Source organism: Oenanthe melanoleuca, chromosome 1A (assembly GCF_029582105.1).
Source record: "Oenanthe melanoleuca isolate GR-GAL-2019-014 chromosome 1A, OMel1.0, whole genome shotgun sequence".
Lineage (NCBI taxonomy): Eukaryota > Metazoa > Chordata > Aves > Passeriformes > Muscicapidae > Oenanthe > Oenanthe melanoleuca.
In genome coordinates this window covers 23,445,509-23,460,434 of record NC_079334.1, presented here as the reverse complement: position 1 = coordinate 23,460,434, position 14,926 = coordinate 23,445,509, and the positions used below count along the sequence as shown (strand labels likewise).

At 41.4% G+C, this 14,926-nt stretch overlaps 1 protein-coding gene across 1 annotated transcript in view; it reads right to left on the bottom strand.

The window, feature by feature from the left end:
- Positions 1-821: 821 nt before the first annotated feature.
- EP300 (E1A binding protein p300) overlaps positions 822-14,926 on the bottom strand; it is a 60,510-nt gene continuing 46,405 nt past the window's right edge. The window contains exons 22-31 of the mRNA XM_056481815.1: positions 14,131-14,208; positions 13,065-13,132; positions 12,269-12,419; positions 11,582-11,728; positions 11,037-11,150; positions 9,221-9,386; positions 8,459-8,623; positions 6,299-6,460; positions 5,559-5,840; positions 822-4,219 (exon numbers count right to left, since the gene is read on the bottom strand). Of these exons, the coding sequence (XP_056337790.1) occupies positions 1,991-4,219; positions 5,559-5,840; positions 6,299-6,460; positions 8,459-8,623; positions 9,221-9,386; positions 11,037-11,150; positions 11,582-11,728; positions 12,269-12,419; positions 13,065-13,132; positions 14,131-14,208 (3,562 nt within the window). The 3' untranslated portion in view covers positions 822-1,990. The remainder of the gene's footprint in view (positions 4,220-5,558; positions 5,841-6,298; positions 6,461-8,458; positions 8,624-9,220; positions 9,387-11,036; positions 11,151-11,581; positions 11,729-12,268; positions 12,420-13,064; positions 13,133-14,130; positions 14,209-14,926) is intronic.

The following is a 14,926-nucleotide window of genomic DNA, read 5'->3' as shown; positions in this document are numbered from 1 at the left end:
ACTGCAGATATGCTGATGCTCCCAACACCGGCATTACACAATCATGCTCTGGTCACATCCTTGGTCCCATCTGGGTCTTCCAGGTGCATAACACCCTGGTGGTGAGTTATTCCCTAGGCAGCCAGAGCTGTATGCACATGCACACATAAGGTTGGATTTTGGAAAGCCCTCAATGAACCAGCTTGAGCTCAACAAACGACATGACTGGATTAACTCCTGTGGGCAACACACAACTGGGGTCACTGCATGAGCACTCCATGGTGACAGCAGCTCTGTTTGGGAATGCCCCTGCATCCAGCAGGTCACCAGATGTGACACAGGGTGACTGGACACCCACACATCATCCTGGTGCAGCACCTGCCCGCAGGAACATCCACACAAGCTTACCTCGTGCTCACACTTCAGTGCCAAAAGGCGCACAATATACTCCAAGTGAAATAGGATCTTTTAATATCACATATCCAAACAAATAGTTCTCATTTCAAAATGCAAAATAGGTCCTTTGAAGATCAGCTGCTCCCAGGCTGTGTGAGCAGGGTGGGGCACAGCTGACTGGCACAACTGTCGAGGTCAGACCTCGTTTCTTTGGTAAGATACATGCCGGGAACAACGCGAATGCAGAGTTGTACCAAAAGTCCATTTAAAAGACTAATTATTACTCCACATCCCTTATTAGAGATTTGCATTTTAAAACAGTCATATACATTAAATAGCTCTGACGTCTAGATAGCAAACATTTGAAGTAGCACATATTCTGCTACCCCCACCATTTTAAGAACAAGCAACACATGTGGGAGAGAAGGGAAACATTAAAAACAGGATGTCTGTCTCACACAGTTTATTTAACAATAGGTAATAAGAAATCAATTTTAACAGTCTATACAGTGATTGAAAGTTCTTATTTATAAGTAACCAACTTTAATTGCATGATATACAACATTTGAGGGTTTTTTGCTTTCTATTTTCAAGTTTTACAGAAAATGGAAGAGGGTGGGAAAGGGGGCAGGGGAGAGAGAAAGCAAGCATAAAGAAGAAACCCCAGGGACTTTTACTCAGGTTGAAATAATCCTGTTGGAATTGTTTCTTACCCTCTTTTTTATGTTTTTTTTTCCTTTGTTAGATGTAAAAATAACAAAAAAAATTCTTTCAAGAAAACAGAAACCACAATATATATACTACATCCATTTGGCAGCTGCCCCTGTGTATTTCCAAAAATGTTCTCTTCTCTCTACATGTACAAATTACTTTAATACTTGAAGTTTTTTTTAAGCTCAGACTCTTGTATAGAAAATTCTTGGAGGACAAAAGTAGACATCGGGAGGGGACTGAGTTATTTAATATTTTTACATTTTTCAAAGAATTGAGATATTTCCAACCAAAGAGGAAAAGATTGGTATTTATTTTTATATATATATATTTATATATGTAATGTAGTTTTAAAGCAACATTAACCCCTTTTGTCCTCCGGTTTTAGGAAAGATTCTGCTGTGTTTTTCTGTTGTTCTGTTTTTGTGGTGTTTTTTTTGCAGTGACATGAAGAAAAACCAGAATAGGGAAAATGTTTACCATCTGCCTCAGTAAATAATAACTATCAATATTACATATTTTCATTAATTTAAAAAAAAATAAAACCTATTGGAGGTGTGAGCAGGGCATCCTTTGGTGAGCAACCAAAAGACCAACTTCCTCCCCCGACCTCCCCAACGCACACGAGGAAAAAAAAAATCCAAGAAAAAGGACTGGTTATGATTCCAGCCATAACAAAAATATATTCTTTGTACTCTACTGTCCCTCAGGTTCATTATCGGTTTGTTTTTAAAACCACAAACTACTGTTGCAGAGTTCAGATGTGTTCCAGGGAAAAATGTCCTTTTAGCTAAGAAAGATTCAAAAAAATTTGTCTTCAGTACAAAAAGTCTTGCGAAAATAAGTTTTTTTTTTTATTTTCTGTTTTTTAATTTTTTTTTGCTCCCAAAATGCTACAACGTGTCTAGTGTATGTCTAGTGTACTCTGTGAAAGGTTTGAATTCAAGTCTGAGTTCTCGGAGCTGAGCCCCAGTTCCGTGGCGCTTGTACCATGGAGGCCTGCCATGCCGGGATTGCTAGCAAGCTGGGAAAGCATTGCACTCTGGTCCGGGCTGGCAAAGTGCCCTTGATCCATGGGGTTAGCCTGGGCAGCTACCAGTCCTGGATGTGGGGAGCTGGTCTGCGGGGAGACGTGGTGCGGAGAAGGCTGAGGCTGCATCCGAGGGGATGGGCTGGAATGAGGGGGCTGGGACTGGGGCCGCGGTGAGGGTACAGGCTGCGGAGAACGCACTTGATTGGTGAGCGATGAAGGGAGCTGCTGGCCCTGGAGGTGCGGGGACTGGGCCTGATTGGGGAGCATGTGCTGTTGGGGGCTCATAGGATTGGGCTGAGCTGGGGACCCCATCTGCTGCTGAAGCAGCCTTTGCTGGAAGGCCTGTTGCAAACTGGCTCCAGTCTCTGCACTCATGGCCTGTGGAAGCTGGCTTATTTGTCCCATGTTTCCTTGCTGCATCTGCTGCATGTGATGCTGCATCCGCTGCTGCTGCTGTTGGGGATACCCGACACCCTGGGGCTGCTGAAACTGGTTGTGGTTGGCCATCCCTGGCCCCAGCGCCGGTCCCGCTCCCTGCTGCTGCTGTTGCTGCTGGTGGCGCTGCTGCTCCATCATCTGGTGCCGTCTCATCAGGAGATCTCGGAACTGGGGAGCCATCCCCGAGTGATTCATATTCATCTGCTGTGCCTGAGGATTCATCCCAGCCATGGCCTGCTGCGGCTGCTGCTGCGGCTGCTGCTGGGGCATGCTGGGCCTCTGCACTCCTGCCTGCATGGGGTTCATGTTCTGCATGGCTGCATTGGGGTGCACCCCTGCCTGCTGCCCTTGCATGGCCTGCTGCGGCTGGAGCCCCGGCTGCCCCTGCGGGAGGCCAGGCTGCCCCGCCATGCCCTGCGGGTTCTGGGACCCCGCGTACTTGGCAGCCCGCTGCTTGATGAAAGCAGCCAGCAGCTGAGGGTTGGAGTGAAGGATGTTAAGCACCTGCTGCTGCTGCATGGGTGAGCTGGGAGACCTGAGAGTCCGCAGTAGGTTTTGTAAGGCTGCCTGGGGCAGAGGTGGTTGTTTGGACTGAGCAGCGCCAGGTACTTGACCCATCCCTGGCTGAGGGGCCATATTCATTGGCTGACCCGGCTGAGCTACTGACATCATGGATGGCCTCTGCATTCCTGGCTGCAGCTGAGCTTGGGGTAAGGCCCCCTGCACCCACGGGGGCTGCTGCTGAATTCCTGCTGGCCCCATTCCTTGATCTATATGGCCACCGGGACCTCTGCCTATCTGTGGAGGGTTCATTCCCATCGGTGGCATCTGGGGCATCTGGTGCTGAATCGGCCTTTGGAAGATCTGAACTTGTGCCATCTGGCGCTGGGTCTCTGCTGCCCGCTGGATCTGCATGGCCATTTCTACTGCTGCTGGAGGAGGGCCCTGAACTGGTGGCTGCGGTGGCTGAGGCGGAGTTGGAGGCGTCACCTGGCCACCTGCCTTGCCCTGGGACACAGCGCTGGGGGGCTGAGTTCTTGGCATGGTGTAGGGTGGCATGCTGTTGGGAGGTGCAGGCTGAGGCTGTGACACAGGCTGGGGTGGAGGCTGGGGCTGTGGGGTTTGCGGTGTTGGGGGCTGCTGGCCTGTCGGAGTCGTCGGCGTGGCCGGTGTCGGCGAGGGCAATCCCTGCTGCTGGCCCGCCACACCCGTGCGCTGCATGCTCGCCATCCTCCTTCGCAGCATCTGCGCCTGCTGCAGGCGGTGCTGGAGCTGCTGCTGACGGAGCTTGTGTTTGATGTTGAGGCAGAAGGGCACAGGGCACTTGTTCTCCTGGCAGTGCTTTGCGTGGTAGCAGCAGAGAGCAATGAGTTGCTTGCAGATGGGGCAGCCTCCGTTGGTCTTGCGTTTGCAGCCTTTGGTGTGTTGGACAACCCGTTTCATCTTCTGACAGGACGGCAGCGAGCAGTTGGCGTTGCGGCACTGGCAGGCGTGGACCAGAGACTGGATACAGCGCTGGATGCTCAGGCGCCGGGAATCGCCGGGGCTCTGCGTTGTGGCGGTCTGCTGGTTGTTGCTCTCATCATCTAGACCAAGGCCTAATTTCTCCATCTTGTGGTCATGGTTTTTAGTGTTATAGCAGGTGATGCACAGGTCATAATCCTGAAAAGACAACAAAGGGTAAGTTATCAGTGTTCCTGAAACTCCATACCATAAATGAATAAATGATGTCATGCCACCTCAACATATTACTCCCAGTCTGTTCCAGGCAAATTGCTGCTCTAAGGAAAAATTCCATCTTTCATGCCACGTTGAGGTACTAGAGAAGGAATAAATCCAAATAATAGCCAGGGAAAGTGTGTGGGTGTAACGGTGTCTGAAAGCTACACAAATATATAAACCTTGAAAAACAAGTCGGCTCTGAGCTATTAAGTCACACGTTATTCAGCTGGGCCAGAAAAATCCCAACAGGAAAGGAAAAGAAATAGGCAGAGGACAAATAGCCACTCATCTGCTCCTGCTTCAAAAGAAGAGGGCAGGAGTGGCAGAAGAGGTATCAGCTTTCAAAGAATGAAATTCTTATTTTCAGTTTTTTCTTCAAATTTTCAGTTTGCAAATGTGAGTTAACAAGAGAGTGCTGAAAGAACAGAAAGCGTTCTGTGAAAGCAACAGCATATGAATTTGGGTTCAGTAATTTATCTTTAAGAAAAAGGCCTAAGTTCTTACAATTCACTAAACCATAGGAAATTTAGAATTTGCTCTCTGGTATATACCAAGAAGGTAAAAGCACACATGTTTATGTGTGTGTGTATATAGATCTAGATATATGTAACCAGAGGAAACTGAAGTATCAAATTGTAATTAGGATCAAATCTGAGTTAGTCATTCCCTTTCAGCAGGCTAAAAAACTAAGAAGCCAGATACAATAATCCAGCTTCCAATGGGCATTGAACCAAAACCCTGGACTTGATCTTCAAACACACTGGTTTTGCAAACACTTCTGAAGACACAAATGCTGGTTACAGCATTCTATGGAGACACAACAGAGTAGTGAACAAGTCACAGGGGTATTAGGATGTGACTCGTAGCACAGCAAAACCTCTGTGCCAGTAAACCAACAGAGAGCCCTCTACAGAAATACTGCAGAGCCCCAGACTTCTGACTCTGGAAGGAAAATGTACGCTTTGCTCTTCAGAAAAATCAGCTGTTCCTACCATTCCAGCCCAAGCCGTGGCTATAGTTCCCAATTTCTTGGGCAGTAGGATCTCAAAACTACAGAAAACACAATTATTTCATCTCTCCTCAAGGCAGAAATCACACCAAGTAGCACATCAGTAGAACCACTTGTTAAGGAAAATGTTTTCCCTCCCTTCCAAACTGCCAGCAGATGAACTGCACAGATCTTTTTCCATCAGTTAATAATGAGAAATCAGTTCAGGTAAAGAGCACTCTGGGCACGAAGATACAGGGACAGAAGCAGGGAAAACTTCACCAAGCATACCTCACAGACAGTGCAATGCCATCTGGTCTCCACATGATGCTTGCACTCGTTGCAGGTGTAAACAAAGCGGTCTTGGCTCTGGGTATGCAGTTCCACCAGCATGCACATGGTTGACCACTGAGCCCTTCGTAGTGAGGAGAACTCCAGGTGCTTGTCTCTAGCAAGGGTTAGGAAGGCATCACGCCCATCCATCAGGTCACATGGAATGAGCGGGTCAGGCTCAATGATGGGGGGCAGGGAGTTGGCTGCAGGGCCAGCAATGAGACGGATGACAAAGAAGACCTGAAAAATAAAAAGGCTTAATATGCTAGCACTTAGCAAGATGATTTGGTCACTAAACCTCATCACAGAGTGCACAGTTCCAGGATCAGCTAGCACTTGAATGACCTGCCGCCAGGTGGAGTGCTTGTGTGGCCTGGGAAATCTCGGACATCTGGATGCCCTGCATTTTCACTTTCCTCTGAAGAAATTGGAAAGGGGCACTGGACTGAACAGTAACAGTAGAACTGCCACAGCAGTCTAGACTGCTAGGAAGTTCTGCACAAGCATAGCTGCATTTATTCCCACTGCTCTTGCAGCAAAGAGCACCCAGACTTACTGGCACTGGTCTGTCTGGGTGAGACACCCAATTCTCCAGCCAAACCTGTATAATTTACAGAGCTTGACTGTGTTTGAAGTACCAAAGCTTTGTACACCTCTTTACTGAAGTAAAGAACATTCCTCATTCAATCAACTCTTACCTCCTTGTGCTTCTCCATAGTGGCATACAGCTTTTGGGAGAGGTCATTGGACACATTGGGCATGCCAGGCTTCTTCTTATTGCCACGACTCAAGCTGCTCTTGTTTTTGCTTGTCTTCTTATTGTTCTTCTTTTTGGCATTTTTGCTGTCTCCCTTGCTCACCTAGCAATTTTAAAGACATTCTACATCAGGTATATAAGCAACACCACGTGATGATTTTTACATATTCTGTAACTGCAGGACAAAATACAGTTCACAATCATTTACTCTGAAGACACATACTGGGGTCCCCAGAAACATTAAATTAATTCCATTAGATTACTCCTAAAGATATCAAAATCAGCAATACATACATCCAAAAATATTAAAAGCACAGATGCTCAGGATATACAAGCAAAACATTATATAATGAAACTTGTTTGTCTGTTATAGCTACACACTCTTGCACAATTACAAAGGGGCTCAGTAGATGAATTCTCAAGGAATTCAAAAGCAAAAATAACTGCAAAGTGCAATTGATATGGCACTAAGCAAAGGTAAGAAACACTTAAACCACCTAGATTTAGTTTGCTACAGCTCTGACAGATTTATTTTTAAATTTAACATGATTTTAGTACGAAGCTGTTGTTCTGAGTCCAAAAGGCATTACAAGTGCAACTTCTAGCATGCACTTGTCATACCCTGCAACAATCAAACAAAAAAAGGTCAGCTTAATTTCAACCATATTATGTTAGTAATGGGCAGTTTGTTTCTCGCTGGGCTGCTCAGAGAGCCCCTCAAAACCCCACAGCACAAGATGATCAAGGATCAAAGTAACTGTTAGCCAAATAAGCATTTTTCCTAAGCTTAAAGTAACTTTGCCAGAATGGAAATTCCCAGTGAACATAGATAATTATCACATCACCTGACAGTACAGCTTATTATTGTTCCTTCAACAGTGAAGCATAGGATCAATAAAGAGTTTAAAATATTTTTAATAAAGTTAAATACTAATGTACTGCAAGCTGGCCCTACCTCAGGATTTTGGGACCAAACTGCTGTGAAGGCTCAACTAAATATTGACCAGCCTCACACACAGAGCTAAATAATCCTTCACAAGTGGTTCCTATACAAGTGGGTATATTAGAGAGATGAGGATTTGAAACTATACCTTGTGGAAAGCAAACAATACCTTCCTAAGAAAGATGTTACTTAATGCAAATTTGATATCATGTTGCTTAATTTCCTGCACTTTAATCAAAGTCATTGAAAGAAGGTATTGCAAAGAGCAGCACAAGAGGTTCACAATTTTTAATTATAACATTAAACCTAACATTTTTTGATCCACACATCTTCCAGCAAAAAAATTCTAAACCTCCCAAAAATCTAGTATCTGATAAGGTGACAAAGCAACAGTGCTTAAAGAGTACTAAAAGTACTACTGCGTGAGCAAAACTACTAATCTTATCCTAGATTCATCACCTCTTCCATAACAGCTCAGAGCATCCAAGGTTAGGCAGATACATAAATTCTGCATCTATTCACTTTCAAACTTGTTGAATTAAGAGGCATCTCTTTAATTTTTGGGGTTTTTTTTGTTGAACTTGATAACACACTTTTATACTCTCAAAAAAATTGCACAAGACACCAGCAAGAAATTTCTCTAGTTTAAAGTAGCCCAAGAACATCTCAGCAGTAATTTGTGCTTCAGATCCTCAATGCCTTAAAGTTACTAAACAAACCTACTGAGAGTAAAGTACTAACTCACAGCATTCCATTACCTTCTCAGAACATTCTGCTAAGACTGTTGTTGTATAAGTTTAAAAAAATGAATGAGCCACTATATTTAAAAGCAAATGCTTAACTTCCAAATCAGGTGGCAACATGATCATTGATAATAACTGGATTTCAGCAGCAAAATATTCAACTAGCAGCTGTTTCAACAAAATTGTCTTTGGTAATTAGATAGTTTATAGCCATATGAACACCTGCTGTACAGGTGCTGTACAAATGTAGCTTACTGGTATTTTACCAGCTCTAATTTTTAAACTATAATATTTAAATTTATATTAGAGTGAAAAGTGAAAAACCCAGTTAACTGAAGTGCCTTGCCCCCCTCTTTTTTTACAATTAGCTATACATAGTCAGAACTTTTACATTAAATCATGAAAAAGTCCTTACATCAGTGCTTTCATTACTAGTGTTTTCTTCTCTCTTCCGTTCTTCTTCCTCTTGCTCTAGTTCCTTAATGCTCTCCTCCAGAACATTGGGCCAGAAGTCCCCTTCAAAGTAAGGGAGCTCCTTTGCACTTGTTAGACGGTCTTCTGTTGCCTGCTTGAATATATCCTAAAAGAAAGCAAACCCAAGTCGCATAATGAAAAGCAATGTTCTCAATGAGTGACAAGAAAAGGCATCAGCACACTAAACAAAGGATATTTAATATTTAAATTCATTTTACAAGTGCACATTCTAAGTGCAAATTTAACACTGTATCAGTTACAGTTTATCAAATACATTTCAAATATTCCCACTCAGAAGAAAGAAATCATTACTGTGTGCTAGATTTCAATGTGCATTCCTATCCACTGGGACAATGTAATCACAACGCTCATGTAAGTCCTAGTAATTCCAAAGACTTGACATACTAACTGTATCAGCATCCTAACACTGCAATTTGATCTAACACAAGAAGATTTAAGATTCCATATATGTTCTTCTGCTCTTTTACAATATTCCTCAAGAGTCCAGTTTGTTCAAAGGAACCATTTCAAGTCTTTTGCTAGAATGACTTCAGAAGCTACATGTTTTTAAGAGTACATTTTAACTCTAAACTTCTGGTGCCCAATTCACTTAAAACCAATGCAGCAAACACCAAGAATCAGGCACAATGCATAAGGTGAGGAAGAAATTGGTCAATCTCCCCCAAGCACACACTTAACACACCTTGTAATCATGGACGATGCGCTCCGACACAGACTTGTCCAGCATCTTTTTGTACCACTCTTGCAGTCGCTTGGGTTTAGGTATCTTTTGGTCAGGAGGATGGCAGTGGAAGATGTAGTCATCTCCTTCACTGGGTGGGCACGCCCAGATGTGTCCAGTAGTATACCTGGCGTGGTCAGACAAAACCGGCACATGTGGGCGCTGACAATGGACTCTCGTGCACTCTCCTCGCTGACACCAGGTGGCACCACCACTGAGCTGGCAGCTGTTCCCGGACCTAACACTTCCATCTTTCCACTAATTTTCTAAAAATCCACCACTATATATGAAGCACTTACATGTAAAGGGTGCACATTTTACAGCCTAGATAAAAAACAAAGCCTGACACAAACTGCAATTGCCATCTCCCAATTAACCAATGGGGAAAGATCAAGTCTAGCTATTTCAGTAGTGAAATCTCGAGACAGAGCAGTAATACTTTATATAGCAACGTTTAAAAAACAGATTTACTTAGAGACAGAATTCACTTTTCTATTGTAAATCCTCTGGTTTTTGAGAATCAATTTGAAAAAGTTTTAGAATTATATCTCGGAATAAACAGGCACTGTCAACCTATGGTATTGAGTGCACAATCTAGAGTACTATTAAGACAGATGACAGCCAATTAGTAGCAGCTGCATCAAATATAACACCTAAGATCACCTCTTTATCCTCAGTTCTTCCTTATTAGTTTTTTAAGAGAATTCTAGTAGGAAGAATAATCAGAGAAAAATGACCATCCTTGCCCTGTTGAGAAACAGCTCTGCAGAATCCTCCCCAAGCCCTGGGAGCTGCAACCAGCAACTCCTTCTGCCTGATAATGGAGATGATACTGATTGACCAAGACTGCTTTCCCAAAATGAGAATATGATGTTACTCATTAGCACAGAAAATAGCATTAAGTAAAGCTGAGACTTGAGCTCTATGCAGCAAATGTACAGACTCACAGGTTAGAAAACAGTCAACAAAAAGCAGAAGGAAGCCTAATGTATGCTTTTGAAGTAATAAAGAACACACCACCTCACTGAGGTACTGAAGATAGCATGACTTACCTCCATTTCAATTCCCATAACTTTTCTCATCAACTGCTTTAAACATAACCCCTAAAAATTTCTCCAAAATAACCTCACCAACCTACACTAGGTATTGACAACAGAATGATTGATGTTGATTTTCACTGGCCTTTCTACTTCAGTAATCAGGGTAATTTAATTTCTACCTTTCTTGTTACTGCAGCTGTTTCATGTCCTTTTGTGCTGTTCAAGTATATTTTCCTGTTTCTTTCCTAACTCTTCAGTTTCCCACAATTTCGACTACTCAAGATTTCTTAGTGACCTTATACAACTGTTACAGAGTGAATCAGTACAGAAAAAATACACAAGTCTCTCCTTATAAACAAGGGTAAGAACTTACTTACTAGTCCAAAGGAATGACCTAATTAAAGCCGTGGCATTACACAGTGACAACATTTTATGGACTGGAGAAGAGGCTGTTTCTACTTAACCTTAAGAAAGTTTTACATAAGTTTGGAAACATAAAAATACTTGAAGCAGAAGCCTCCCCTGAAAAGCTTGCAATCCCTTTTTCTCTTCTCCTTTTCAACTGTACACTGTACAGTTATTCTATCTGTAACTGTATTCTAACTGTAACACTGTTATTCTATCAGAGGTTGATACTTAGGCACCATATTCTTTACTATAGGATGTAGTAATTTAATTTGCAGCAAGAACTACTCAGCACAAATGCTGTACAGAAGAAAATGTTGTAAGATACTTACCCTAGTTTCTTAACATATTCTAGATATCCAATTAATATTTCATGATAGACAGCAGTCCTCAAGCATTTAGGTCGGAAGAAATGAACACTGTCAAGGTAAGATATATACACTCGCCTAAAAAAAAAAAAAAAAAAAAAAAACCAATGACAAAAAAAAGCATGAGAAAGAGGAGAGATTTTTAAGTAATTTTGCAAGTTTATTAATGTTCTTTTATACATCTGAAGCATCCATTACAACAGCAATCTGCAAAGCCTCTGATCCTAATTTACCTCTAGAAACTTGGCCTTCTTTTGATATCCTAGCCACATCTCCCTAAAACTATTCAACCCCTTCCTTGAGAACACAGGTCATCCTTAAGGCAACACTGTCTGCCATCCACCATCTCCAGTAAGAAACAACTTTAACATTACAGAAACTATTTTGTTTCTAGAACCTAACAGCACTAAGGGTCTCACATGAGCAACAGGGAAGCTCTATACTGAACTACAGGAGGTTCATCCAAACCAGAGTACCAAGGGAAAAGGGACTTTTGTGGGGTTCCTCACCTTTGATTGGGTGGAGGGCAGTCTGAGCCATACTCCTGCACATGCATACCAAAGAAGCACAGGTCTACACCATCAATCTCCTCAAAGGCAAAAAGTGCTTTTGTTCGGTAAGGGAAAGACTCCGCCATCTCTCCACTGTCTACAAACCTGCAGACCAGAGGGTAAAGAGGAATACCAAATATATTCACATATCAGAGACTGCATGTTACTACATGAAGGCAACAAAGATGAGGGCTACTCTAAGTACAATTTTAGTGCAATTTGAAAGTTAAATGTTTAGAGACTACTCAAATATGAGGCACCCACTTTTTTACCGTGAAAAAGACAATCACAAAAAATTATTGTGCTGCTGGAACACCTCTTTGTCACAAACTGTCTGATGATGAGGTTTTGAATACAAGTCTTTTTTTGACTTAAAAAAGATTTTATTCACTAGAAGGACTGTCAAGCATTGAAATAGCCCAAGGAAGTTTTTGAGTCACTGTCCCTAGAGATATTTAGAAGATGTGTAGATGTAGCACTTGGAGACATCGTTTAGCAGTGGCCTTGGCAGTGCTAGGATAACAGTTGGACTCAAGCTTAGAATTATTTTCCAACCTAAATTATTCTATTTAATCAAAGTTTATCATATAAGTACAAACAGCTCCCACGTCTGTCAAAAGAAAGAAAAATTAGAAATGAACATACCTTGCTTTCATTCCTGGTTTTACTTCAACAGTTTTGTCAGATGCATGTACCACCCTAACTGTGACCTCTCCTGCCTCTGGATGATTCTGTCGTCTTAGGAAATCATTGACTCTGTTCTCCAGGAAGGTACCAAGTCTTGTAGCTGGTAACCCTACAGGAGGAAAATACAACTCTTAACATATATAAAACTGAACTGTTCATATGTGATATCTCTACTCAGATAAAAAATTACTTTTAACACACACAGTATGTTAACAGAAATTAAAATTTATTTTTAAACTCTACCACTTCTAGATTGGGTGAGTTGTCTTTCACCTGCAGGCACATTTATGGCTTTTACATTGTTTAAATGAATAAAGAATCTGTATTCCAATACAATTTCTATCTTGTCTTAAAAGTCAATCACAATTAAGGCTTCTCCTGAATTGCTGTTATTAATTACTTAAACTAGATTACAAAATACTGCTTTCAGACATCTTCATAAGCAGTTTGAAGATTACATTTGGAAGTATATTCTGTCTATAAAGCCATACTAGCCAAGTTAGTACCTCCACTTACCAAAAGAACATATTTCAGTAATGGAAGTGCTCTGAAACAGCATGTTAGCCCTCTAAAACAGACTCTTAACTAACACTACCACCTGTGAATGCAAACACTCTGAATGCTATAGAATTGATGGTCAAAACTGACCAAAAGTATCCTCCTTGAGCTCCAAACAACTTAAATACAACATATAATAGCCACATCTTCCCCATTCTTAGCATATTATTTAAATTTGCTGGTGTCAGAATCTTACTTTTAGCAGAGAATTTGTTTTCTTTCCTGGTTCGTCCTGTTTTCTTTAGGCAGCCATCACAGACAAAACTGAAGCAAAAAAAGAGAGTGAAGTCACCCCATGTCAGACCACCAATTTCTCTAGCATCTTACAATTAGAAGGAAAATCTTTCACCAGATCTTATCTGGTCTAGAAGATACCTTAACTGAAATTTGAAAGCAAAGCACAAAGAACAGCTCAACTGTTTCAGAGCTGCAGAGGAAGATCTAAGCTTCTGGTGCTGCATGCCGTATAAGTCACCACTTTCCTTCCAGGGAAGTCTCTACTGGAAGGTCTGACAATATCAGCTCAAAGTATTCTTGGAGCAAATAGGCTCAAACTGCTGTCTCTGATAAGACACTGCAACACCAAGCATAAGGCTAATTTTTTTTCTAGATGCCCAAATACACTGTAGACTGAAACGATTCTATGATTCATCCTCTCTTACAGGACATCCACCCTCTACTGCAGCAATGCTAAACTCACAGCTTTTTTGACAAGAAATGGGACATTAAAGCTCTTATAAAATTTTATCAACATTTAATTTATCATCCTTTTAAAAGTTTTTAAATCAGGAGAAAACACATATGTTGATCAATAACCATGGAGCATCTAAAGAAAACTATATTGGTTTTTAAATTTAATCTGATCACTGAGGTCAAAAAAGTGGATTCACCTGTTAAATCCTTGTTACAAAATTTTTTGAATAGGACAAAACAGTATGATTTGTACAGAAAACAGACCAGTCTGAAACTGTTACCAGAACTAAAAACATCTTTTCATGATGGGCTAGCATCTCTAAAAGGCTGAAATGCTCTGTTCCACACAAAGAAGCATTGGAAATATTAAAGATTAGAAAACTTCACACACAACAATGTACGATATACTGTCTAAATTTGATGTTACCCTATAGATTGTGTAAAATTTTCAGGGAATATAACTTCCTCCATTAAATAGCCTTTTAAAATTAAGCAATATAAGGAAGTTTTTGCATGACCTTTACCAAATAGTAAATATCTTATCTACTTAATAAGGAGAAACTCCTCACCCAGAAGGCCAGATTATCTCATTATGAAGAACACAGATCTGGTGCATTTTTCTTCCACACTCTATACATTCAACAAATCTGTACAAGGCAAAAAAAGGCAAAGGGAAGCAAAGGTTAGTAGCATCATGGCTTGTTTGTATATTTTTAATAATTTATTAGAGCACTTCTAGCATTTAAGCTTTTGAGTCTATTTAATACAGAGGTCACATCTATGCTGAGAACAGCCTTCAGAACAAATTAAGAACCTGCCAGCTCAAGACAGGCGGACTATGCAGGGACACATTATTACCATTTGCTTATCTTACCACCATCCACTAATTCTTTTTTCCAAATGAAGCCCTTTTAAGGCTAAAATCTGTAAGCTGTTTGTTGCTATAAAGAGTAGAGAAGAATGGAGTCACACATGTCAGAAAGGAAGAACCAGGTGAAATATTTGGCTGTTAGTGCCACACTGTGTTTGAACCCTGGGGTATATTACAAATATAATGCAGAAAGGTAGGAAGGAAGAACACAGAAGCAACTACTTAAGTCACTTTCAGAAGATTAGCAGAGATTTAAGCACAACTGAGATAAGTCATATGGTTTAGCTCCCAGATGTTGGTGAATATAATTCTCCAAAATACTTAAGGTTGCTTCAGGTAGTGGGACAATCTGACTCCTTTTGAACATGCCTGTCTAAAAGTTTGAGACTTTAAATGAATAGTTATAATCTATTCTTGAGGAATCCCACTGTAAATTAGGTTTATAGTCTATCTTCCCCTTTAACAAAGGCAAAGAAAAGTTAAGAATCCAGCCA